General features: G+C 40.5%; 2 protein-coding genes across 3 annotated transcripts; both read left to right on the top strand.

Annotated features, from left to right (window-relative positions):
- The first annotated feature begins 732 nt into the window (after positions 1–732).
- Positions 733–5,933, top strand: armc10 (armadillo repeat containing 10). Its single transcript, XM_075470954.1, has 6 exons — positions 733–1,443; positions 1,675–1,820; positions 3,122–3,256; positions 3,383–3,559; positions 3,712–3,783; positions 3,961–5,933. Exons 1-6 carry the CDS (start codon positions 1,185–1,187, stop codon positions 4,210–4,212), a joined length of 1,041 nt encoding a protein of 346 aa, XP_075327069.1. The 5' UTR covers positions 733–1,184; the 3' UTR covers positions 4,213–5,933.
- Positions 5,934–7,863: 1,930 nt separating this feature from the next.
- Positions 7,864–26,441, top strand: LOC142383853 (DENN domain-containing protein 5B-like). Of its 2 annotated transcripts, none has more exons than XM_075469634.1 (21): positions 7,864–8,161; positions 11,829–11,938; positions 12,964–13,678; positions 14,437–14,624; positions 15,676–16,185; positions 16,292–16,523; positions 17,506–17,656; positions 18,496–18,586; positions 18,674–18,793; positions 18,895–19,047; positions 19,196–19,274; positions 19,377–19,452; positions 19,543–19,671; positions 19,794–19,915; positions 20,224–20,369; positions 21,755–21,876; positions 22,308–22,492; positions 22,666–22,748; positions 23,179–23,305; positions 23,455–23,629; positions 25,110–26,441. In XM_075469634.1, exons 1-21 carry the CDS (start codon positions 8,050–8,052, stop codon positions 25,291–25,293), a joined length of 3,810 nt encoding a protein of 1,269 aa, XP_075325749.1. In that variant the 5' UTR covers positions 7,864–8,049; the 3' UTR covers positions 25,294–26,441. The 2 variants fall into 2 exon arrangements, with proteins under 2 accessions (XP_075325749.1, XP_075325748.1); XM_075469633.1 differs by having other exon boundaries at positions 19,353–19,452.

Below are 26,441 nucleotides of genomic sequence, written 5' to 3'. Positions count from 1 at the left end.
TTTTAATTTCACCTCAAGTATAATTGTAGTTCAGCCAAGGTGAATCCATGGTAAACGAACAATTGGAGTTTAACAAAGGAGCATGCTTGTAATGTAAACTCAATGTAACTTCAAAATTGTGACTGGGAGTTAAGCTCCTTCACTGGTCCAGATGTGAATATATTTGGGGAAAGTGAGCCATCATGCGTTTGTTTTAAGTTACAAGAAGAAAGGAAGTCTACATACCAGTCGACAGCCTGAAGATTATCGTGTCCCTGGAAGGCCATAAGAGCGTTTTTCAGAAACTGTATTGGGTCATTGGGACATGACAGACACGAGGCTGTCAACAAGGCCTGTTTTTTTTTTTTTTTTTTTTTTTTTTTTTTTTTTTTTAAAAAGAGGAAAGAAAAGAGGATAATTCAGGAAAATGTTAGTGAAAATAAGGTAAACTGTGTTCATGTGAGGATTATCTGCGCTAATTTGACCTGTATACACGTGGCTTGTTGGATAACGTTACCTGGATTTCCACACAGTATAACTTACCTTGTATATTTGTGGCACGCAGTGTTCGAGTTCACACATTTTCAGAACGGGCTCTGTATTTGCCACAGCCATGTTTAGTGTCTGACACCTGGAAAACCAACTAGTTGCCATAAAGCGTGGTCATTTCTGTACTGGCGTCTTGCTGACATCTCTTGTCAATTCAGCGTTGCTAGGTAACGGATCAATTTCACTTGAGCAAGGTTAAATGTTGGACAGCTAAAGTGGGAGGTAGCTGTCCTAAATGTAGGTTGTAAAGTAAACTGTGTAGCCTCTGAGTATAAATAGCTTTTATGAGAAGTAATTTCAAATGTTTGAATTGATTCTTTAAAAAACTTTATGAATGGTGAAGATGTATACCACGACATAATCACAACGTATTGAAATGCATGCATGTACTCAGCGAAAGATTTGGTCGGCCACTGAAAGCTGCACGGACAAACGAAGATCATCATTGTTGACAACTGTGGCTTGTCAACAAAGTTCTCGAGTTTTATAACAATGAAAATGTTAAACTGTGTCTGGGTGGGGGTTGTGGTCAGTGTAGCTAACTAAAGACTTTTGATCGGTTTGTTGTAACGTAATAGATAGGATTCGAAACGTTTTAGAGCATTTGTGGCTAAACGTAAAGCTAACTGAGATTAGCTAAACAAGACAGTAGCAGCATGGGTGACTGCAGTGTTGTTCCAAAGCTCGGCAATATGAAGGCTTTGCTCGGAATAATTGCTGGAGCTGGGGCTTCTTATGGGTTGTACAAACTTATTAGTGGGGAAAATTTCAAGAAAAACAAGAAGAGCGCTGCCAGTGAAAGTCCTGGTTTCAAGAACACCCCGCAGGGTGAAGTTAAGCTCCAGCCGGGGAGCCTGCTGGCTAAAGTGTCCGGACTAGATGTTGTCTGCCCTCGCCCAGGAGATTTTGCATCAGGTGAATATGAATGCACCCTTAAAGCTGGACATTATTCACAAAGAGCTTATAGCTGAATTTATCTGACTTAATTTTTTTTTTATTTTTAATTTTTTTTTAAGCAGTGATTGCCTCTGGGCAATTTCTAAAAGTTATCAGCCAAATAATCGCACTTTTTTTTATTATTATTATAAATATAAGGTTCTAATAACATTGACATGGTTTAGTATGTATCTTATTGTGCTCCAAAAGGCGACATCATCCATCAGTCCCCCAACAATCTGGAGCCACAGCACTTCAAGATGCTGCTGTCATGTCTTCAGAATGGCGATGATCTAACTCAGAGGTGTCGGATCCTCCGTACATTAGGAAATGCTGCCGCCTTTACCGTGAATCAGGTACACAAAAATACATACACTATAAACTATCAGTGTGTATCGGGGTCTTTTCTTTAGAGTTCTGACTTTCTAACGCTTGGGATGAGGAAACTGCCTTCTCATTTTCAGAAGAATCTGACTCATTTTAGCCTGACTCGTTTTACTATTCTGCTAAAAGCAGCTTTATTCCTTCACTCATGCAGTTGGTATCAAACACATAAAGGAACGCTATAATTCACAGAAGCGTACCTCTTTAGAAGCAGATTAAGAGTTATTTCTAAAGTGTCTGGTCAGTCTGCCATCTGTGTAATCTGGGTTCATCCTCGGTTCGAAGTATTGTTGTCTTAATGACTATAACTCTGTTACAGGGGGACAAAAACCAAGACATTTACCCCTCATTACTGTTAAAACAAATGTGCTAATTGAGCTTTATACTTATAAGTCACGAACCAGTGAGCAACCATTTGTAATCTTGTGATTGGTCACACAGAAAGATTCCAAATGATTTGAGGAAGACTCTGAAATGGGGCTAAATGTAGTTTTGACAACATGTCATGCTTAAATGTATACAAATTGGAAATTTAGGCATTAAACCTAATTGAGCACATTTTGAATATTGTAAAACTCATTTTGAAGTTTTAGTCTGTTTTGACACCTTTTCAAGTGCAAATCGTTATAATTAGTTGCATAGATAAACTATATCGGTTTGATGCACATTTCCATCTTCTGGGGTTTCCTGCATTTTGTCTTGTCAGATTATAACTGATTGGGACAGATACGTAAAAATCAGATTAAACATGGTCGAATTACATCCTTATTGTCTTTAAGTAAAAAGCTGGTCTGGTAAGTGATTGAACCATGCTGAATAACTTATCAACTCCTTATTTCACACTTGTTTTGTATTTTTTTTTTTTTTTTAAACATCATTTTTACTCTTTAGCTCTATTGGATTGAAATGTGGGCTCAGGTCTTTATCTCTTTTCATGGTGAATCTTAGTATCAGTCCTCCATTGACGATTGATTTGTTTTTTTTTTTTCTTGTTTTTAGTCACCCCTGCACCCAACTTAGCTTTGAGTGAACAATTGAACTAACCTTGACTATGTGTTCTGTAATAGAAAACTTGACTTTTCAATGTCATCATTAAACAACTCACAGTTTAGTGTTGCAGTCAGTTTATTAAGCCTGTTTTGTGTAACAGTCCCTTGGTTATGTTTACTAAACAAGAATTTGAATTATCTTAAAGTTCTGTATGCAACTTGTGGCTTTATCTGTCTTTACATTGTACTTTATTCTTTTCTTTTCTGCTGTCTTGATTCCTCAGAATCTTATTCGGGAATTGGAAGGGATTCATATTATCGCTGGTTTCCTTTCTGATCCTGCTGCTGAGGTTAGAGTGCAGACCCTGAATGCTTTAAATAATCTGTGCATGAACATCCAAAACCAGGAACAAATAAAGGTACGTTGCCATAAATAATATTTTACTCTGCAGTTGGCATGCAGTCCTTTGCTGCTTTGCCTTGTTAGTGTATTGTTGTCAGAGAAGACATGTTTCAGTGAAAGAACTTGCATTGTGTTACTGCAGGTTTATGTGCCACAAGTGCTGGAACTAATTGAAATGTCACCAGTGAATTCAGACCTTCAGCTTGGTGCGATGCGGCTGCTGACGAACCTGTCGGTCACGGACAAACATCAAGATTTGCTGAAGGAGTCTGTTAAACTTTTATTGTCTCTACTGGTTGTGAGCAATGAAGCACTGCAGGTTTGCATCTTTTGAGGCTGACATATTTCAGATTTAAGAACAGATGGTTAAACTTGAAACAAATGATTCTTAAATTGTGATATGAAAAAAGAAAACCTAGTACTGACCAGTCATGACCTGTATGTGAAGCACTTGTCACGTTTCTGTTTCAGGTTCAGACACTGAAAGTTCTTGTGAATTTATCATCTAATCCTGATATGATGGATGATATAGTTCAAGCTCAGGTAAGATTAAGAGGAGGAAAATTAATTCTTTCTCATCATTCTTCATGCAAATCCACCAGGGATGTTTGCATGTTTTATTTAGCAAACAGAAAGTAAGGTAGCACAGCTGTGTGTTAAGAAGTTCTCAAAACAAACTTCCTCATTTCCCTGAATCTAACCTTGTGCTTTCTGCCTCAGGCACCGGCGTCTGTAATGCTTCTGTTTGACGAACGAACAGCCCTTGCAGTGCTTCTGCGGCTGCTGACGTTTGTGGGTAACTTGAAGGCCTGGAGGCCCTCTGCACAGGTGGCTGATGAACTAAGGCGGAAACAGGATTGCCTCTTCCGGGTCATGCTGGATGAATCTTCCCAGCTCCACAGCAGACTCGTCCAGCTGCTTTCACACCCTGATGGGGAGATTCAGACCCAGGTGGCTCGTATCTTGACGTAGACCCTCCTCTCTAAATTCATGATCTACATGCTGTTGTCTTTTTTTTGCTTCCACCTAGTTCACCAAAGGCACCATCTTGTCACCCTTCAAGTTCTGAATTATACATCTGTTGACATTAATATTATAGAAGAGCAGGCGGTGGGGCCTACAGTCGATACTCAGCCACACTTTCTATTCCCACGGTGCTCCCTGGATCAAAACCAAATAGTTTATTCTTCTTCACCATCCACTCCTTCCTGATTTTTGGTACCTTGCCCTGCTAGCAGGAAAAAAGATTAAACCTTCTTGTTTAGTAAGTGGTTAAAACAGACCACCTCTTTCGTTTTCCTTGCTTTTCATCACCACACTATTTTCCTTTGAAGATCCCAGAGTGCCCTCTCTTCTGAGAACGTCACCTCAAATCTCTGAAGACTTGTTCCAGGTGTGTTTTCTGAATCTAACCCCACTGCCAGAAGTTTTCTACAGAAAGTTTCAGTATGACCCATACAACTTGAGCCTGTATGCTCTTCCTGTGGCTCAAGACGTTTTTCACTGCACACCTAGGCATGCCTTGAAGACGCCATTAAATGGGTGTACTACAGCTCCAGTTCTCGCCAATGTGTCAAAATGTTTTTTTTTTTTTTTTTTTTTTTTTTTTTTTTTTTTTAAAAAGGAAGCAGACTTTAACCCCTCACAAAAAAAAAAAAATCCAAAATTTGATCTCTATTTTTAATATGAGGTGGACCAAACAGGATGTCTTGCCTCTCATCCTGTGACTGAGAGTTAGGGGCACAGTTCAGTAGCTGCTTCAGCTGCATTGTTCAGAAGAGCGAGCTGAGTTGTGAGACGCCTGATAAGCATTCAGCCTGGGTGAGGTTTGAGCAACCACATCTGCCTGAAAGGGTCGGTCCAGGATGTGCTCATTACAGTGAATGCCTCAGCTGGTCAACAGACTGTTGTGAAGCCCCCGGGGAGAAGTTGGAGGAAATTATGAGGGAAGAGGACGTCTGGAATGCTGCGATTGTTGTTCAACACGAATATCAAGCCGAGCTGCAGCTGGAAAATTAATTTAGGACTGATAAAGTAGCATTACTGAGATAGCCATGATAACTGTATTGGATGTTTATCTATTAAAAACGGTTTTGTAACTTAAGAAGAGATGAATGTGAAATACAAGCCTCGTTGCAATATTAAGCTATGCAATAATAAGAGCAAATGTCAGAGCCACCTGTTGTGTAGCTGTTGGATTGGAGCTGTGGATCCATGCGTGACTTGGACAGTATTTAGAAAGGGGACAGTTGGAGGGAATGCTTGATAGATATGATTACTCTCAGAAGATGACGTTGACTGCATGAATTTTATGGCATGGGTCATTCCAGGTGTAGAGAAATGCTGCACTTTTTTTTTTTTTTTTTTTTTTTTTTTTTTTTTAAATGTTTGGACGTGTTTAACTGAGCCCACCTCTAAATATCTCTCAGGCGGTTATGGTTTACAGAAATGTGTATGCAGCAGGATGCTGATTTTATTTGTGACCTAGTTTATCATATTTATTAAGTGAAGTATTTCAGCATTTTTCTTGTAAAATGGAAAATGTTTGTTTAACTTGTTCAGTAAATACCCAGTAAGAAACACTGACGTCCTCCCTTTTTGTTTTAGATATTTAGGAGCAATTGAAATACAAAACAATTTTCTTAATTGTGAAAGCTGTTGGCTAAGAATTTTCCTCACCTAATGTTTCCCTTTTAACTGGATATTTTTCTTTCCTTTTTTTTTTTTCCATGAACAAAAATCGCAGTGAAGGCGAAAAGTGACTTTAAATATATATTAAAGTGGAAGATGCAAAATAGAACATGTTGAAGAGTTAAGTTTATCTAAAACAAAATTTTAAACCTTTTTTTTTTTTTTTTTTTTTTTAATGATCCAAATGAGTTTTTACTTTTGTAAATGCTCTGGAGCCATCTAAATAGGCCAATCTCTGACATGATGAACCATCTCATGCCTTGAAACTACAGAAACCCACAAAAACTTGGTTAAGAAGTAGAGTAAGAGAACAAATATTAGCTGGATATGTCTTAGTTTTTTGTTAATCTCTCATGGTTCATGTTTTCCCTTTCAGTAAATGACAATAATCCAAATCAGAAGTGCCAAACTAACAAGAATCCAATACAAAGTACACGTGTGTTCCCATAAGCAAAATGATTAGTGTGCGGTATGTTTGATAATGATGCACTGTTCAAAAGTGGTTAGAGATACATAATGGCTCAACGCCACAAATATTAGGTATTTCTCAATCATAACTGAATATTTCAGTATTTTCTAAACGAACATAGTAAATTCAGATTGCTTGTGTTCAAGTGAAGCATAAGAAGCTTTCCGTGTATAAATTTCAGGCAGGTTACAGAAAAGGTTTTTATTGTGCATGAAGAAAAAAATGTCTGGGCAGTGTGTGGCTGTAAAAGAGCTGACATAGTGAGAAGATTTGAATCCTGTGTTTTCAGTGGGCATAAAGCTCAAAAAGCTGATGGAGAAAACTATACAGATGGATATATAGAAGATGGACATCACCATCTGCTACCAGAAATGCAGTCGTTGGCTTCAAAAAGCAATACCACTAATGGCCACGAGGTGCTCGCTCCAAAAATGTTTTAAGCACCAACTCCCATTCAAAAACCATCAACTCTCATAAAACACTAAGTCGGTCAGTTTTTCCCGCAAGATAATATGTTATCAGCCACTTTTAATCCTTTTTGGCTGTACTTTTGGAGATTGTTATCATTTTTAATAGATGTTATGCCTAAAATATATCTTCAAGTATCATTGCCCAGCCCCACCTTCTTGTCCAAATGTGGTCACTTCTGGATCCAAAAGTAGCCAAATGGCAACAGCTGAATGCAGAACCCGACACTTCAGTGCCAACATTCACAAACCAGTGGGTGACCTCACACTGGCTGCGTGCAGCTTTTTTTTTTTTTTTTTTTTTTAACGCAGCTGTTGAGTCAAACGCATAGACCACATCTAGTGTTTCATTCAAATGCTACTGCAAATGAGGGAATTCACCTGTCTGTAGAGCTAAACAAAGCGAACACCAGTAATAGTCGGATTCTCAACTTTGTTAGACGGGAAATAATCTCACTTCATATAATATACACAAACAGTAGCCTATCTTACAGGGGTTAAAACTGTAAAATCTTTCTTTTCATATATTTGCTTGAAAGATTTAGATTTAAACACACAGACACTATGGGTCATTGTTTTTCTTATTTTTTTTTTTAAGTTAGTTTCTCTGTTGAAGAGCATGTAATAGCCTAATCATTAAAAAAAAAAGCTAAGGGGAAAACAAAGCTGGAGGCACCCACATTTCTTAACGTTACTCATGAAATGCATGGAGACTGAAAATGATTGCACTTTCAAATTATCATCTCCCGCTTGTATTCGTTTTATTAAATTGTTTTGATGCGTTTCCTTATTTTGATTCATGAATTACATTTAGGTAACATTACATGTGCACAATTTGCAAAATTTACAGATATTTGTCAGAAAATACATTTCGACAACAGTCTTTTTAAAATGAGGCTGCTTTAGCTGTGACGATGTTGCGTTTAGGTCTTTGTCTCCCTCCCTCCTCCCTCCACCCAGCCTCCTCCCCTTCTGAACAAACGGGAGGACCATCGTTGGATCCTCCGGAGTCCATCACAGTCAGACCGCGGATCAGTGAGTTCAAGCGAGCGGCTCTACACCACCCACTGCACCGATCAGAAGGGGGAACATTTCAGATTATGAGCCTCATCCGCTATGATCACCCACAACATTAAGTAACCTACAAGTAAACGGAGCTCTCACACCATTAACGCGTCGAGGATGAACAGGACTGCAGCGGCCGCGGGTGGATGGGCTTCTTGCCGTTTCGCCCACTATTTTGTTGTGTGTGGACTTGACTCGGAGACGGGCCTGGAACCGGATGATGGAGCAGGTAGACGCTTAGTAAAAATGATTTAAAAGGAAACGTATACGCTGCCGAGATTGTATTTGTCATGTCAGACATGCACCAGTCTTATAAGGGTCCATTTGTGATGGGATGACAGTCATTTGAAATATTTTTTCTATTTTCTGTCAACGCTGTTGACAATATTATCTGTGTGTAGCCCGCTAAATGGATGCCCTACATTTTGACTGAAAAATATGCCAATATTTATGCAACGAACTCCATTGCCAGGCTCTGTTTGTGTCTTTTGCGATTGAGTGATTTAGAAATATCCTTCTCTACATGTTTGGATGACATAAAATACAGATTTCAAGAGGACTGCCATTTCCTATTTATCCAAACCATTGTGCTTAAATCCAAAATGACTGTTCCACAATTTTGAACCCCATCCTTGCCCTTTTTGTCTATGCTCTGATTGGAGAAAACGCATTGTAGTCCAGCTCATTGTGATTTTATCATATCTTCAAGATAGCATTGTCAATCTGTCGGGAATATGTGTGGGTTTCTGCAAGTCATCCACCGTTACACCTTGATCTGGAACACAGCAGAGAACAGGCTGAACTGAGAGTGAACAACAGCATCCTGTCCTGGACATTGAAGCTGGAACACAGCTGGAGAATCGAGGCAGAGATTCAGGGTCAAGGCAGGGCTGTGTGTTTGTCAGTGTGTGTCAGGATAAACTCCCAGAACACACTGTTCTGAGAATCACAAAGCGGTGATTTATCTATGTGATGGCTTCTTGGTCTCAAGCAGACATAACTTTTAAATCTTTGATCTGAAACACATCATTCCCTTTTCCCACCAGAAGCCAAAGATTGCGAGGTGACAGGAAATGGTTTAGAGTTCTAGGATGTGACGATTGCCACAGTAATGACAACAACTGTAAGGGGTTTATTTGTGGTGCGTAGTACACTTAGAACAAGAAATATCAGGTGGCGTTGCTTTCTTATGGTTTTTAAGACCGATATTCACCCGAGGGGCTGTGTGTGTGACATCTGCACGTGTCCTGCTGTGTGTGTTTGTTAATGGAGCAGCTTTGTGAGGAAGCAGAACCACACAAGTGGGCTGAATGCCCTGAACGTCACTTCCAGGTTTAAATTCTGGAGCAGCAGACAATAGTCACACCCTGTATTCTCCATTTAAAGCGGCTCCTCGGGGAGAGGAGGCTGTAACCAGACTGCTTTGCTTAAAACTATTGCATCAAGTCGGATAAGAAAACTGTATATTTAGGTAAAGCTCTGTGTGCTACTGGCTCTGTAGAGCTCTAACTAACCAGTTGGTTGACAGCTGACCCCCTGCTGTGGGTGACCATGCAAGTGGATTGTTTATATGAGCTCCCCCAATCTGCTTATGTAAGAGCAGGTCATTTCGGTCCCGCTGCGGCTGGGGGCTTTGCTTCTTTGAAGGGATTTCCTCCTCTGTGTGAATGTATTTTGTCTCTTTACACACATATTCTTCAGCAAACAAGACATACAGAACTAAATAACTGCTTGCACTGGCCTTATACAGTCTAACATGAAGTCATATGGTATCTTTTGGTGAGAGGGTGTATTTAGTGAATGCCCACCAACAGACTATCTGCTCTTGTTGGCTTCTCAATAGATGCCTCTGTTTTCTGCAGCCTAATCAAATTTCACATGACGCTGCCTGTTGGAATGCTGAATGGCCGAGGCTTTGGGCCCGATGGCAGTCACAAGGGGATGACATCAGTGCAGGGTGAGAACTCCCTGACCAAAGAGAGCTGCTTTATAATGTAGAGCTGACTGCAGAGGGATGCATACACTTGTCTATTAATAGATGTACTGCTTGTTCGATGAAAATCCATCTTGAGTTGGATATTTTTTCAGGAACCTGATGCTGCTTGATGCTGCATCTGTGTCTTTGCAAAAAAACAAAATGTGTCCATTTTATTCCATGTGATATAATTCCCCTTCAGTGGAAGGACAAGTCTGTAATTCAGTAATGAATTCAGTTAGTGCCAGCTTAGTGTCATTTTTAATCTCCCTCCTCTTTTTATATCTGTCCTCTTCAACTTCTTTGACTACGTGATGAATGGGTCAGTTCAGCTGGTGAATATGTGTGATGTCTACCATAATGGCTATGTGTGACTGTTTTAGGGACATAAACCACTCATGGTTATAAATTTCTAAACTGTGGAGTGAAGATGAAACTCAAAATTTGATATTAAAAAGACCAACTAGGAGGACTGTCATGAACTCTGGGTGAAAGCTGGGGAGCTTTTAAGTCAAAAGGAAATTAAAAAGTACTCAAATGTTGAATTTTTAAACTAAATGCCAAATGTTACAACGGTAAAAATTATTACTCATGATGTAAAGCGTTCAGCAGGTATCTTACATACATTGTGTAGAGTTTGTTTATGTGTCTGTTAACATGTTAATAGCAGGAAACATGCTAATTACAGCCCAACTGAACCAGGCGTTTAAGCTTCCATTCAAACACAAAACAAACCTCCCTCTACCTCCCCTCTGTTGCTCTGTAAAAGACGTTTACAAGTGTTTTTTTCTGCAACACTTTGGTGGGAACTCGTGTCAGGAGCAGAGTGGGTTTTAATTGTGTCAGCTGACGAAACCAAGGCTGACGTAAACGATGACAAGCACACAAGCTTTGTCTTGATCACTGTCTTCGAGGCCAGAGCGAAAATGGATGCCATGGCAACTCGGTGTAAGGCTTGATTCTGCCTCTCAGTCAGGGCCAGCTCCAATTTGTGTCCTTAGCAAAGAACACTGACTCCCCCTATCATCACTGGCTTTCACTTACTCGTTTCACTCCGTTGAAGTGGTGCTTGCTGCCGTTTCCTGTCTCGGGGCAGGTGAGCTGGATGTTCCTGAAAGCTGAAAGAGTGCGTCAGAGCTGGCAGCTGAGAGAAGGCTGTCACTTTGCCATTTGCAGCTGCTTTCATTCTTCTTTTGTAGCAATGTTGGTGAATATATCTTGAGTTTTTATGGTGTATTGGTGAAACGGGGAATAGAGAGATGAGCACTGTTCAAGTGCTTCCCCTGGGAAAGTGTATGAATATCGAAAGCACCTCATCCAATGAAGTCATCTGATGATACAGTCTGAATCATACAGACAGCTTAGATCTGTCACCTCTTCCCACTTTTGACCAACACTTTTCAGCCATTCATGGTGACGCAGACAACACTTTGTAACCTAGAATCTGGCACAAGGTTAATTTTGCAGGGGCAATACATGCATGAATTTATGATGAATAAAAAGAAGGGTTCTGTTGCATTCAGTGCAAATGAAGTTATTCAAAGTCAGAATATTTTTCATCCACAGCACTGTATGCATACAGTTTCCTGCTGCAGAGAGTCAGGGATGAGCAGTGTTCATTTGCTTCCCCAATCTGTCTTTATGGTAATGAGATGAGTTATGTAACATTTGCAAGGGTTTTTCTTTCTTTAGCAGCAGAATTGTACTCGCTGTTAACAAGACATTCATTTTTTGTTTCTAGTCTCTACCCAACAAGAATGTCTTGTCCGCGAGCTGTCATAATTCAAAGCTGTTGTCATGTTGAGATGTCCTCTGTTGTGCCCGTTTATAAATTCAGATTCAGCACTAAATCAAGGTGAACTATCCATGTGCACTGATGCAATAACCCCTGCACCGTCCTTTGCTTGTGTCTGACTTTCAGGGGAGAGCTTCGAGCAGAGCCCCATTCGCCGGTCCTTCAAGTCAAAGGTTCTGGTGCACTACCCCGAGAACACAGACAGGAACCCCTTCAACAAAGATGCTGTCAACATGGTTAGATATGGATTTATTGTACATGCTGTGACTTTGAAGAACTGTCGGTCATTTCTTTTCACAGAAGTTGAAGAAACAAGTTGTTCTTGTTTGAAGGCAAATGTTTGTTGCTCCTGAGAAATAGTGAAGTAATTCAGCCTCATTTCCAAAAAAAGTTGAGACATGGTTTAAACTGAGATAGAACCCAGTGATTTGCAAGTAATTGAGATATTTGCCCATATTCATAAGATATAGTTTAAGATCAACCTATCACATGTTGAAACAGAGGAAAATGATTGTTTTCTAAATAAAATTTTATATTTTTATGTTAAATCTGTATGTTTTATATTGATGTCATCCCTAAATTCTTGGTAATTTTTCTTCTTGGCCAGTTACCCACTTTTTGTTGCTCCTGTGCCAACTTTCTTACTATTACTTACTATTTTCATTTAAATATCAGGTTTTTATGATTTGAAAATCATTTCAGTGGGGAGAAGGGAAGTGTGGTGGGAGGTGTGAACTTTTGGTGCCTCTTTTTGTGTTTTTCTTTTCATGCCTGAGTATGCAGAGCATGCTCATTGTTCACTGGTGGAAAATCAGGTCAGAATGATGAAAGTAACAGCTTTACATAACATTCAGATAGAGCTGAAATCTTGCTCTTAGCTTTCTTTTTCCTAGTTCAAACTTCTTGTTAAAAAAAATAAAAAAATTGATGTAAATATTCCTCTGTTTCCCCATTTAATATAAAAAAAATGTAAAACTTCAGAGAATGAGAATCTTTGTACTTACATTTTTCAGAAGAATATGAACTTTCTTGTTTAGCTTTATCCAGTACAAGCTTAATTTTTGTAAGGTGCAAGTTTCTTCCTTGTAAATAAATTACAGCAAAGATATTGTAAACAGCAAGTTCTATAATGAGTACTTTTAATGCATTTACATCTCAGGAATAGCTTTAGTTTAGTGCAACTGCAGTCAGATTAACTATGTGGCCTTTTTGTGAGTTATTGGTGTTAACTTTCGCTCCCTCCTGCTTTTCTTGTTTTCAGCTCTGTATGCCCAGAGGTCTATCCTTCCGTACCCAAGCAGACATACTTGACCCTCAGTTTCACTCATTTACACTTGCTTCTGATGAAGGAACACGTTCCTACGGTTTTGTTCATACCTTCTACGAGGAGGTGACCAGTCCTCAGATTATCACTGCCATGCAGACACTCTATCAGATGCACCATGTAGAGCACCACTCCTCCTCCTCAGCCTCCTCTCCCTCTTCCTCATCTTCTTCTGCTTCTTCGCCCTCCACCTCCAGCATGGACTCACTTGCGAGCAGCTTGGAGGAGTCAGATGCTGAGTCTCTGGCTGGGGTTTCTGGCTGCCTCGGATGCGCTGGTTCCTTTGATCCAGCACGTGACATCCTGTACGTATCCAAAGCCCTCTGCCTGGTCACGCCTCTCCCCTTTCTGCAAGCTTCGCGACAGTTTCTGGCGCAGCTACACCAAGCTGTGACGTCACAGACACCCCCGCCCCTCCCCCTGGAGAGCTATATCCATAATATCCTGTATGAGGTGCCCTTGCCTCCACCAGGACGGTCACTTAGGTTCCACGGGGTGCAGGGACCCATCATGTGCCAGCGACCCGGCCCGGAGGAACTTCCTTTGGGGGACTATCCTCTTGGAGAGGCTTTCTCTTTGCTGGGTGTTGATAATATGGTGAAGCTACTTACCTGTGCACTTCTGGAGACACAAGTTCTGCTCTACTCTCAAGGTAAGCACATGGCTCAGTTAGCAGTATTGCAAACTTTCATTTTTCATAATGTTTTGACACTTCAGGAAAAATGACTTAAAATGGCAGAATTCCATTTAGGAGCTCCAGTTCCAGGTTTCTGATGCTGGAGTGCTGACCTAAACACAGTCAAGGCTGACTGTGAAATAGAACTAGAAAAAAGCCACTGTTTCTCACATATATGATGCTTTCCCTTTTTATAACTTGTTCATACCTGCAAAATCATTGTATCATTGTATCTTTCAAGCCTGGAGCAGCACACCCATTGTATCAACATTTTTAATAATCATTATTTTGATTTTGGAAAAGACAAAAAATATCAGGTCAAATGCAGTCATTTACAATAATAGTTGAAGGGTTTACCTCAAATGGTTTCCATTTCTTGTTTATATTTTCTTCAGAGGCTGAGAAATTAGTAGTTTTAATGGACAGTTTTAAGGTTTCTCGAAATCTCTCAGATATAACAAGGCTATTGTAAAGGAGGTTGGACAATTAGATATTTGTCCTGTCAAGATGTCTGTTTCTGATTACAACAACACAAGATCATGGTCAGAGTTAGGTAAACCGACCATAACAAAGATGTATTTAATTGTAATTTAATAGAAAATGTGATGTTATAACTTCATCAAGTAATTAACTGTCGTGGATAAACCACAGTAATCGTTAGATAACCTCCCTGGGTACTATAAGTTGATTAATTCCTGCTAATCTCTCAACCTTTATGTCTCTCATCTCTTCAGACTACCAGCATTTGATGACGGTGGCAGAGGGCATCACCACTTTGCTATTCCCATTTCAGTGGCAACACATCTACCTGCCCATCATTTCTACTCCACTGCATCACCTTCTGGATGCCCCCGTGCCTTTCCTGATGGGTATCCAGCGCAGAGACGGAGCTGAGCGATCTTCCCTCCACCTCCCGCACGAGGTACAGCTATCAATAAGGAAATGATCTGTGAATGCATTTGTAATTTCCTCATGAAGATATTTCAATTAACATTCATACAAAGGGATTTGTAAATGGGCAAGTGAGGCATTCTTGCAGTCTTTTGCAGATCATCTCTGTGTATTATGCAGATCTGCCTCTGTTCATGGCCAGTCCAATTGGCGCGATCATTTTCCACAGCGCTGCCCTCGCTTCAAATCCAAAACTGCTTCCACGATTACCCTATACTGCATATACTGCTATACTCTTTGAAGTCACTCTGCCCCAGAAAAGAGGCAACAGCAAGATAGCTCCAGGGGGATGAAAGCAAAAACGCAGAGCTTGACAAATTCAGAATAAAGGGACTCACTGAATAATTAAAGGGAATTGGATATTGTGCTAATTTTTCAGCTGTGTATTTTGAAGGAAGTGCAAAAATATGTCAATTAGGATTGTTTGAAATTTACAAGAGAATAGAGTTTAGATAGATATGAGTGTGATCTCTGAACTGGAAACATGCCCCGTGAAGTATCTACCATCTTCCTTTCCTCATTTCCCTGTGGGGCCAAAGTAATGATGAAAACTGAAGACTTGGAGGAGGCTGCACAATGTTGTGCTGCAACTGTCCACTCTAGTACATCTCCCCAGTCCTCCCGAGGCCAACCAGAGGTCACTGCTGAAGGTTGCATGGCTGCTGACTGCTGCTTGCAGAGGCAGTTTTTTCAAATCGGTGCCTATCGTTCTTCTAGAGATCTTCCTGTGGTTTATTGCTCAGCAGGTTTCCACGTCTTTTGCACAGGTTTCATGTTGTTGGAGGCTGACACTGCTTTCCTCAAAGTCTCCTGTTGCAGTGATACCAGTAATCATTAGATAATCCCTCACATGCTAAAATCCCATGAGTGGTTTTCACAAGGAAATACCAATTATGTATTAATGAAATGCCACTTTATCCACCGGAGTGATATGACTGGTTAAAACTATAATGATCATCTGACTGAGGAGCAAAGTGAAATGTGTTCATATACTTTTGCTTTCTTGTTTGTCTTCTCCAAAGGCCAACCTGTGTTTTGTGGACATTGACAACCACTGTGTTGAAGCCCCAGAAGACCTTCCCTTGTTTCCAGATCAGACTGAGTTAATACAGGAACTGAGTGAGGTATTGTTGCATTTTGGGCTCCCACCACAGGGAGGGATGAGCACTAAGCCCACCACAAGCACCACGTCCTCCGCCACTCACCTGAGCAGCCTGGTGCTGGAAGACCTGATGGAGGACAGGAGGAACGGGAACCTCGGAGGCGAGGAGCTGGCGGTCCTGGAGAGGCTGCAGGCTCTGGCGAGGAGATGTGGCGGAGGAAAAATATCAGAAGGAAGAAAGACGCTTGGACACGTGTTTGAAGAGGAGGAGGAAGGGCTAATGGCAGCAAAGCTGAATATTCAGCTGAGGGAGGTGTTTGCTGTTCGTTTTGCTGCTATGTTTGGCAGATATGAGGAGTTTGTTATCCACAGCACTCTGGATCTGGACTCTTGGTTGAGTAACCGAGAGGGAACCATCAGCTTTGACAAGGTACATCACCATATGACTGACTGATAGATCTGATAAGAATGATTAATTTGTGTCTTTCACAAACAGATGAATAATCCTAAGAATATACTATGACTTATTGTTTCAGGGCTCCTTTCTCTCAGTTCAGCCAGCAACTCACTTGCACTTCTTGTCACAATTCCTGGAGACATCCATGTTTTCTTCTTTTGTGGATGGAAAAGTTATATCTCGCTGGGCCGACAGAGAGCCACTACAGCAGCTGTTTGACAACCGTTTGGAGCGAGAGCGAATGTATGATACGGGTGACGAGGATTCCCACGACCATCCTTTCAGGAAGTGTTCCTCATTCTTTGAATCAGGTACTGTGACGCTGCTTATCATGAAAAGAAGATGGAGTGCTACACATTCACGTTTAATTACACAAAAACATTTGCAGCTTAAATGTCACTGTCTCAGAATATCCTCTTTCTTTTATACATAGATAGTCTTGTAAAATGGAAAGGACTTTTGTTTTAATTATCACATCCAGACATTTAAAGACATGTTCATCATGCTGGGCATGTTCAAGTCACTAAAGAACAAACTGAGAGCAACACTGTTATTTTGTTGATGCAGTCTCACTAGTTTTCTTTTCAGCTTCTAATGTTATAAAAAGCACAAAAATACAGTGAAATGAAAACTGGTGGTGCCACCATCTGCCTGTCTGTTTGAGTTCATATGTTGATAATGTTGCTAGGCCTTTCTGCAATCACCATTTTCTCTTCGCTCTTTCTAATAAGCGCTGAGGCTTTGTTCTTAAACCCCTCCTAAACAATCATCCACATGCGCATTTTATACAAGAACTGTAAGTTTTGTAAAACTGCAAATTTAATTTAGAAATGAAAAAAATGACTAATGGTGCAACACAGAGGGGATGGGGTGGAATTAGATATGAGGGGGACGTAGAATTAGGGAACTGTAGAGGGATGAACTGAAGGATTTGTTGGGATCGGAGCATTATATAAGCCGAACGCAGAGCTTTCTGTCCAATGGAAACTGTTTCAAACCTCCTGCTTTGAAGTTGCGCCAGCCTCGCTGCACTGCTCACATCTCACCCTGTTGTTCATATCTCTGCCTTGCAGATGCTGCTTTATTTCTTTTTGTCAAACTGTCGGTCACATTATTTCTTTATTTTGTCTTCTACTTGAAATGAATGTCTCCTTAGAGCTAAACCAACTTCACAGCAATTTAATACTTAGTGGTAAAATTTAACATTACTGCCAAGTCCTTCCTTAAATGACTTTTTACTTTCCACAGAAGGTTCCCTTACTTGAACCATTGTGTCTGTGCTTGTCTCTACAGCTCAGGCCACTGAGCGCAGGCTGATGAAGGCTGACCACACGGCCATACACCCCCACCTGCTGGACATGAAGATTGGCCAGGGTCGTCACTATCCGGGCTACTTCCCTAAGCTGCAGGCCGATGTGCTTGGACAGGCACAGAACACCAACAAGTGAGGTTTTAATTTCTGTTCTTAGTCAGTGAGGAAAAAAATGTTGATTCCCAGACAGATACTTATATACAGGGCCCAGGGTTACTTGCAGTATATTGACGGGATCCTCACAGGATTTGTGTGCAAAAATCCCAGCGTGAAGAATAACTGGTACATATTTCCTTTTTAGTGGACTGCAAAGTGCCTTGACAATAATAAAATCTGCTTAAATTTGCACATTAGGAAAACATGAAATAGAGATAAGATAAAGATGGTGCTGGAGAGAGGATACTCATCTGTAGTCGGACAAAAAAAAGGTTGAAAAAGGTTTTATAATAATATATTATAAATTGATATTAATATTGTACATTATATGTTCAAATATGTCACTTATTCTTCTTACTTTTCATTAATTTATTCTTTCATTTAGATTTATTGATTGATTGTTTGTTATACTTTATATTGACGAAATGTTATCATTCTATTCTATTAGATTACGGGGTATTATTCCATCTGTGCTAAAGTTGAAAGATGACCGCCATTAAAAAGTTACATGTTACTTTACTTTATATTGAGAGAAAGGTTTTACATGAATGAAAATCCTGTCCAGAGAACCTGTGGACTTCTGTACATCTTTGAATATTGCATCTCTCACACCACATAGAAAGCTGTTTTTAATTGTCTTGGAAGGACGTTTTTACCAGGACTATCTGCCAGGGTGCAGATATTGTTTCAGTTATGGCAACAAAATAAACAGGGAAATAAGATTTCAACAGGAATGTGAATACTTATAAAATACACACATATTAAATACAGTTGCAAACGCTTTAAATTGTGAATATTATTTTACTGTTTTGTAGGTGGTCCAGTCGCGTCACACCATCACGCAGGTCCGAACCCAAGAGATCGACAGTCACCGATCACTCTGGAGTGGACAGTGAACACAGACAGGTACCCTCATGTGCTCAGATACACACACAGATAAACACTCTTTAGGAAGTCTATATCTGATGTACATCTTGTTTTTTTTTTTAACAGAAACACACATTTATAAGGAGAGCCCTTCGCCAGTCTAAAATACTCGACCCATCTCTTCAAGCTGTCACTCAGACACACAAAGAGTTTGTTGATGAGCTGCTGAGCGAGTGTCGTCTGAAGGTGAGCGCTCCTGTTCTGCACAGGGCACAGGGACAGCGGTCACTGATTATTTTAACGTTACAATTCAAAAGAATGCTTCAAATTCTTCTCCTGCTTTTCAGACCAAACGGATGTTGATGGAAAGGATGGGGAAGGAGTGTGTGGAACTGGGTCAGGGGGAGGCCAGCATCACAGGCCTACAGGAAAACACACTCATCCACGGCCTGTGTGATCTGCTGGAGAGAACCTGGGGTCACGGTCTGCAGATAAAACAGGTCACACATGTAATTCAACATGTCTATCAAACCCTGAACGCTTCTATGTGAGGAGATGTCCTCTGTAAATTCTGCCAGTGTGTGTCTTACTCAAAGAGATGACTGTACATTGAGGTTGGATGTTGACAAATGTGTTTATTTTGAACAGGGAAAGTCTGCTCTTTGGTCCCATCTGCTTCATTACCAGGCCGCCCAGGGGAAGTTGGAGGCACCAGCTGAGTCTCCAGGTCAGAGCAGCTCGACTGTTTTTTTTTTTGTTTGTTTTTTTTGTGTGATTCATTCAGATAAATGTCGACTGATTGCAGGTGTTGAACTCTCTGCTTGTTCAGGATCTAACTGCTCTGATCAGAGGACGTTTGATGAAGGCGCTTTGCTCCTGAGAGGGTCGTTAATACAAGACGTGAGGTAATGAGAAAAATAAAAATCCTCGTGGTGTATATGTGTGGGCAAAGTTTCAAAGGTTTCATTTTGCTGGACTGTGTGTTGTTCTTCCAGGTTTATCCAGACAATGAGTGACAGTCTGTCTGAGGTGGGCCAAGCCAGAGCATGGATCCATCTTGCTCTGGAGAAGAAAATGCTGTCCCAGCATCTCAAAGAGCTGCTGACAAACCAGGAGCTGCTCAGGTCTGAATTCACTGATCATTAAGCCGTTGACAAGTAGGCACCAATACTGTTTCTTTAAATGTGTTGGATTTTATTTATAGCTTGTTTGACAAAGCATTTTTACCCTTGTCCTCCACTAACAGGCAGCTGTATAAATCTCATGCATTCCTGCTCTGTGAGGAAGAAAGGGAACAGTTTTTGTTCCACCTGCTGTCTCTCAACACTGTGGACTACCTCTGTTTTACACGCGTCTTCACCTCTGTCTGTAAGTCCTTTAAAGCCCGACAGCAAAATAGCAGAATTTACTGGAAGTTTTGTGGCTTTCAAGGACACTGAAAGAAACCAGAACGTTGATTTTGGATGTGTTTTATAACACCCATCCCCCACGCAGTTGGCCTCATTACCACGTCTTACATCCAGTGTCCTTTGGATACAGACAACACACATTAAACTCCCTCTAATGTTGTAAAAATGCTGTCCAACTCACTATTGTCTCCTGTTGGATGGATTTAAGAGTGAAAGAAAATGCATGGATGCATATAACTTGCCTGTTGCTCTCCTCTGTCTTTCCAGGTATACCATACCGTGTTGTTATAATACCCATGAAGAAGCTGAGCATTGCAATGGCAACAGTTAACCCCTGGGTGTGTGTGTCAGGAGAACTGGGTGATTCAGGAGTTAAACAGATCCCAAAGAATACACAAGAAATCTTTTTTCAGGTTTGTATGAACTAGGGTTGGGCGATGTCTTGTTAATTGGCAAAAGACGATGTTTACAGTGAAACATCGTGATGGACGATGACATCGTCGTCGGCCGGGGGGGGGGGGGTAAGTAACCAGAGAAAAGTAACCAGAGCAGGTTTCCTTTGATGGCAAAAATCGCTAGAAAGTATCTCTGCTAAATGCGCTACCAGCACGCCTTCGGAAAGAGTTTTCAGCACCGCGGGCAGTGTGGTCACGCCAGTCCGCAGCTTATTAAAGCCAGACAACGTCAATATGTTGGTTTTTTTGGCCAGAAACATTGACATGTAAATATGTTGGAATAGGCTGCACCCGTGTCGGCCCTCTTAACCTTTTAAGTTATTACAATTTAGCGCGTTTCGGTACAGGCAAGTCATGCTTTATGTTTGTTTGATTATTTTTCTTGCGCTTATATTTTTATTATTCTTTCCTTTTGGTGTTCTGCTGTGATATCATAGGCCTATAGTGAAGTGCATGACGAATTATTTTAAATCTTTTGCAGTAAAAAAAAAAAAAAAAAAAGGTAAATGCCACAGCCATTGTGTTTCGGTTTGAAAAAAATAAAAATAAAAGTGGGCGTGGCATCACGATGGTTACCATCCATCGTGATGGTGGGTCATCCATCGGCACAACCCTAGAATGAACTACACTTACACTGTGACATGCAAACAAAGACACTGAGATGTGATGATACACAAGTTCAAGATTAAATATTTTTTCATGTCCTGAAGGGCATTAAGTCAAAGAGAGAGAGTTGAGAGCACCGTTTCTCTGTTCCAAATTTAACAGATAAACAATACAGCAGCAGAAATGTAAAGCCAAAGGGTAGTAAGGATACTACAAGACAAAAACAGAAACTGAAATAGAAATAGAAAAAATTATACATAAAAAATGTATAAAAAAGATAAATGTTAAATTGTATTAAAGTGCAATTGTGTGCAATAGAAATGCTGGGTGGGGCCTTTCTTTATGGAGTTTGTATGTTCTCTCTATGGCATTGGGGGTTCTCCACTAGTACTCTGGCTTCCTACCACAATCCAAAAACATACATGTTAGGTTAACTGTTGATTCTAAATTGACTGTAGGAATGTGTGTGTGAGCGGTTAAATGTCTCATTTGTCTTCATGTTGGCTCTGTGATGAACTGGCAACCTGTCCAGGATGTACGCTGCCTCACATCCAATGGCAGCCACGATAGACTTCAGTTAAAAAAATGTTTTATAGCTTTGAACTCTTTGTGATAAGTGTTTCCTCTCACTTAACTGTTCACATAAACAAATGTTTGCATGCTACTGTATAAATCCACAACAAGCCCGGCAGGCGCATGCAGAGCTCCTCTAACTATGGTTGCGCTTCCCATTTCAGTGCAAGAACCTGGGCAGGCTGAGCACCCTGCAGCTGGGAGTGCAGGAGAACTCGGGCCTGCTCGCCAAGTGTCTGATCGACTGTGTGATGGTATACAATGAGATCACAGGACACATCTACAAGTAAGAGTCGTCCTTTGACCTTCTCTCGTTAGTTAACATCGATCGTGACCTTGCAGCAGCAGCTGAGTCTGCAAGAATGAGTTTGTGGGCAGCTGCTTCTAGTTTGATAAGGTGTTGTAGATACTGGATGTCTGAAAACCTTAAGATGACGAGCTGCTTCGTCCCATGATAACATAAAGCAAACAGAGAAAATAAGTGCCTTATCTGGAGCACAAATCGGGTCTTTGCAAGTCAAAAGTAGATAAGAACATAACTCTGAAGCAAAAAGAAAGTCTTGTATGTAATAGACTAAAACATGCAGTACCGCCAGTAGCTCCTGATGTTACATAAAAAGATAAAATATGCACATTTATCACTACTGTGGCTGATTAAATCAGAGTGCTGTCAGCCGGCTGCATGTCCTAAAATAAATCATGCAACTTTCTCCTCAGGTTCCCGTGTGGCCGATGGCTTGGGAAAGGCGTGGGTGACGGCAGCTTGGAAAGAGTCCTTATTGGTCAGCTGGTGTCACCTGGTACAGAGGAGGATGCTGGAAGGTGGACAGGGACACCTCCAGAGCTGGCCTCTCCATCTCAGAGCGTGCGGACAGTGTTGGGATCACTTGGCAACCGAAGCAGTACGTGCTGACAAAGAGTGCATTCTTTAGTACAACAGCTGACCTACTTGTTTTTGAGCTCTTCCCAGTAACAGATTGTGCCTCTGTATCACCTTTCTGTCAAGCTCCTGTTCTATTTATCATTACACATCCACATGCCTCTGTTAGTAACTGTTTCTCATTCTTCTTTTCAGGAATGCACTCTGTTGAAGTACAAGAGGACATGAGGGAGGCAGCGAATAATCTTGTTAAACATTTCCACAAACCTGAACAAGAGGTGTGTTACTGACAGTCTGTCCACAGTTTCTATAATCCTTTAACCTTTTGGCTCAGTTAAGATGAAAGAGTTACAAAATGGTTAATGCACCGTGGGGTATCTTTGCAGCAACATCCAGGTATTTTTATATCTAATTTGGTTCATTACCTTGGCTCCTCCAGCACAAGCCTTGTTTGTTTCTCTTGTGTATCAACCTAGCCTTTCTCCAAGCTTTAAGAACTGTAGAGACTTGATGGAAGCTATTTTGGTCTTCAGACTCATTTTAATAACATCTTTAGTACACAGGCTTTAATGTAAAAGGATGTATTCTGTCATGCTCCCTTGAGTAAGGGTAAACTTCAGTTCCATCTACCACACATGAGAGGATTGTAAAATGAGCTTCTTTCTGACAATGAGTCCTTTAAACTCTTTCTCAAATCTGTCATCCCAGCGGGGAAACCTGACCGTCTTGTTATGTGGTGAAGGAGGACTGGTGCTTGCTTTGGAGAAGTTCCTTCTCCATGGGTTCAAATCCAACCGTCTTTTCCAGAGGAACGTGTTTGTTTGGGATTTTGTGGGTGAGTACTGTGAATGTCAGTTGGTGCAGTGCTGTTTGTCCCCTGTTTCCATCTAGTGGTGGTCGGTGTGAATGTTACGTCCCAGGCTGCATGCGATAAAGTGTGACGGTTTTCCCTAAACTGAATGTATCACCGATCGTTTCCCACAGAGAAATCAGTGGTTTCCATGGAGACGGCTGATCAGATGGGTGACCTGCATGGATCAACACTAACAAAGGGCCCACCGTGCGACTCGCTGTGTCACTACGTCAGTGCTATCAATGCCTCATCCCGAAACATCGGAAAAGAGGGAAAGTTCCAGCTGTTCGTCTGCCTGGGAATCAGGTGACCAGACTTCATGTTTAAATGGACAGTTAAAATTCAAGCAAGAGACCCAAATAGTTCAGTAAAACCAGTTTAAAAAAAAAAAAAAAACCTAAACAAATATTTTAGATAAGATTATGATGCACATTTTTTTTATTTGAAGCTGGCAAAGTTGGGGCATGTTTACCACTGTGTTGGTTACAACACTAAGTATTTTGGGGACAAAGGCGACCAGCTGTTTTGAAAGTGAAATGCTTTTATAATCCTCCTCGATGTTAGGTTTCTGTGGTTGAACAGCTCAGGTCTCATTTGTCGTATTTTTTTGTTTCACAATGCTCCAAATGCTTTCACTATTTGACAAACCATGCCGCTGTAGTACGGTGGCAGCATTTCTGGATCTTGTTCATTGTCCCTTGTGTACAGAGACATGATCCTCTCAATCTTTTAATTTGATACTGTACCTACAAGACAAAAACAGACTTGAATTACACAGTCCCCAAATCCTTTACAATCACATGTTTAGAATCTCTATTCTTAAATTGTTGCACTATTTGCTTGCAAAGACTTTAAAAGAGTGGTGAACTTCCTCCCCACCATTACCTTTAAAGGACTCAACCTCTTTGGGATGCTCATTATATACCCAGTCTTGATACGGACCTGCTGCCTGTTAACCGACTTATTTGTGAGATGTTCCTTGATGTTTTCCTCTCAGCGTTACGCAACCTATCCACCCAACAATTTTGATGTCAAATTCAAAGTGAGCATATGTTGCTCCAAAGCTTTCAAAAGTCTTTCAACATTTGATTTGTTGTCTTTGTTTAGTTTCCAGTAAAAATGAGGAGTTTACGTGATTTGCAAATTACTGCACTCTGTTTGAGTTTGCTTGGAGATGGTGTTGTAGAAGCAATATGATTATTTAAACAGTAAAAAGAGAGCTGTTGGCCAACTGCTGTTCTGTCTTTGTTTTTAGTTTTTTTTCTCTTGGTGTATTCTATTAAAAAAAAAGAAAACAAAGCTATTTAAAAGAGTAAGAAATTAAACGGGATTGAATAGTAATATAATACATTTGGAATAACCCTAAATTATCTTTGCAGCATAAAGAATCTAAACAGCTGTTAGCCATTAGTCTTTGTGAAGATAAAAGTCATTGTGCAGAGTTTTTAATGTGGGCAATGACCTCCTGTAATGATCTTTGTTACAGTGGAGCTGAAGAAGCCTCTGACTGAACACACCTCATTGTGTGTTAAGCGAGAGTGATGATTTATGAGATGATTGGCTTTGACACCATGTCTTGGATATATTGTGCCCGGGTCCTTCAAAGTGTTTTATTTAAAAAAATAGAAGTTCTTTCCCCCAGCTTAACTGATATTAAACGGACCAAATTTCCAGGTTAATTAACAATGAAAGTACTCTGCCATTTAGTAAACACTCTCATCAGTTCAATTCCAAACTTCAGGTATCTATGACACAGTTATTGATCATCAGTGGTTTCTCCCTGCAGGGACCGGCTTCTGTCCCAGTGGCTCCCTCTGCTGGCAGAGTGTTCACTGACAGCCCGGACCTACGAGGAGGGAGCTCTGCTGCGGGACCGTGCCACTGTGCACTCCCTCTGTCGTATTCTGCAAACATTAAATGAGTTCAGCTTCAACCTGGAGGCTGCACTGGTCAAAGGGGTTGACCTCTGACCCCGACAAGTTCCTTCTCCGAAACACGACGCAGGCACACTGAGAAGTTAAAATATTCGTCCTTCTATCTGTGGAAGGAGGAGGTACGTTCAGACACCTGCGAAATGTAACTACATCATCAAAACAGCCAGTGGACCAGATGAAGACACTGGCTACCCAAGCACCAAACATATTGCCTTGTTCACTGATGTAAATGTCTTATATACCGTATTTGCTTCAGGAAATAGTCCTATGCTTGTTTACACTGTGAAATTCTGATTCCTCAAGGAGAAATGGAGTCATTGATCAACACACCTACAATAGATATTTTACCTGCTTACATTATGTACTGTATCTGACCCTAGAACAACTATAACTGTCCTTCTACAGCTGTATTGCTTGCACTTAAATTTCAAACATGCATGGCCAGAATCTTTGTTTTGTGTCTTTGGGTGTTGTGATCTGAAGTGTCATAAGTCAGGCCTTATTAGCCTCGTTTCAGTTGGTATCTTAGAAAATATTCTGAAGAAAAAAATTATATCCTCGTTGAATGATTAAAAAAGTTACATTACGCCTTGTTATACTGTGTAATGTCTGGCCTGTTTCTCATTATTTATTTCATGAATCCTCAGTTGGTGTAACACTGGATCTAAACTGGTGTCCCAGTTGTGTCAGTGTAAATCTTGTTTGTCATTTTGTCAAAAAAGCCTTTTCCCCCTTCGCTGTTTGTAAATATTTTTGCTCCATCGGGTCTTTCATGGAATTGCTCCATCCATTCTGTTTGAATTGTTCCATCCATTCTGTTTGAATTGTTCCAATTTGTTATGATGGTGTAATAAATTTGTGGCATATTTTTCTGTATAAAGGCATCTACTGACACACTTTGTGTGGGTGATAGACATGCTGTTCGTTTCTAATCTGTTTAATTGTCTTTACCAAACTAATCCAATTAATAGAGCACAGGTTTGTAAAAGAAAATGTTAGCTGTTACGTTGATTTAGCTTTTAATTTAACAGTTGAACAACTATGAAAATGCTGTCTTCTGCACTATCCTGCAAGCACTATGTAACCCACTATGACCAAGTTTCTGTTGTTAAAATACAGATTAGAGAAAGCAATAATGAATTATTTATGAAGTGTGCTGTTGAAAATTAAAGTTATTGACATAA

Source organism: Odontesthes bonariensis, chromosome 7 (assembly GCF_027942865.1).
Source record: "Odontesthes bonariensis isolate fOdoBon6 chromosome 7, fOdoBon6.hap1, whole genome shotgun sequence".
Lineage (NCBI taxonomy): Eukaryota > Metazoa > Chordata > Actinopteri > Atheriniformes > Atherinopsidae > Odontesthes > Odontesthes bonariensis.
Note: the sequence above shows the minus strand (reverse complement) of the source record. Positions and strands in the feature narration are given on the sequence as shown.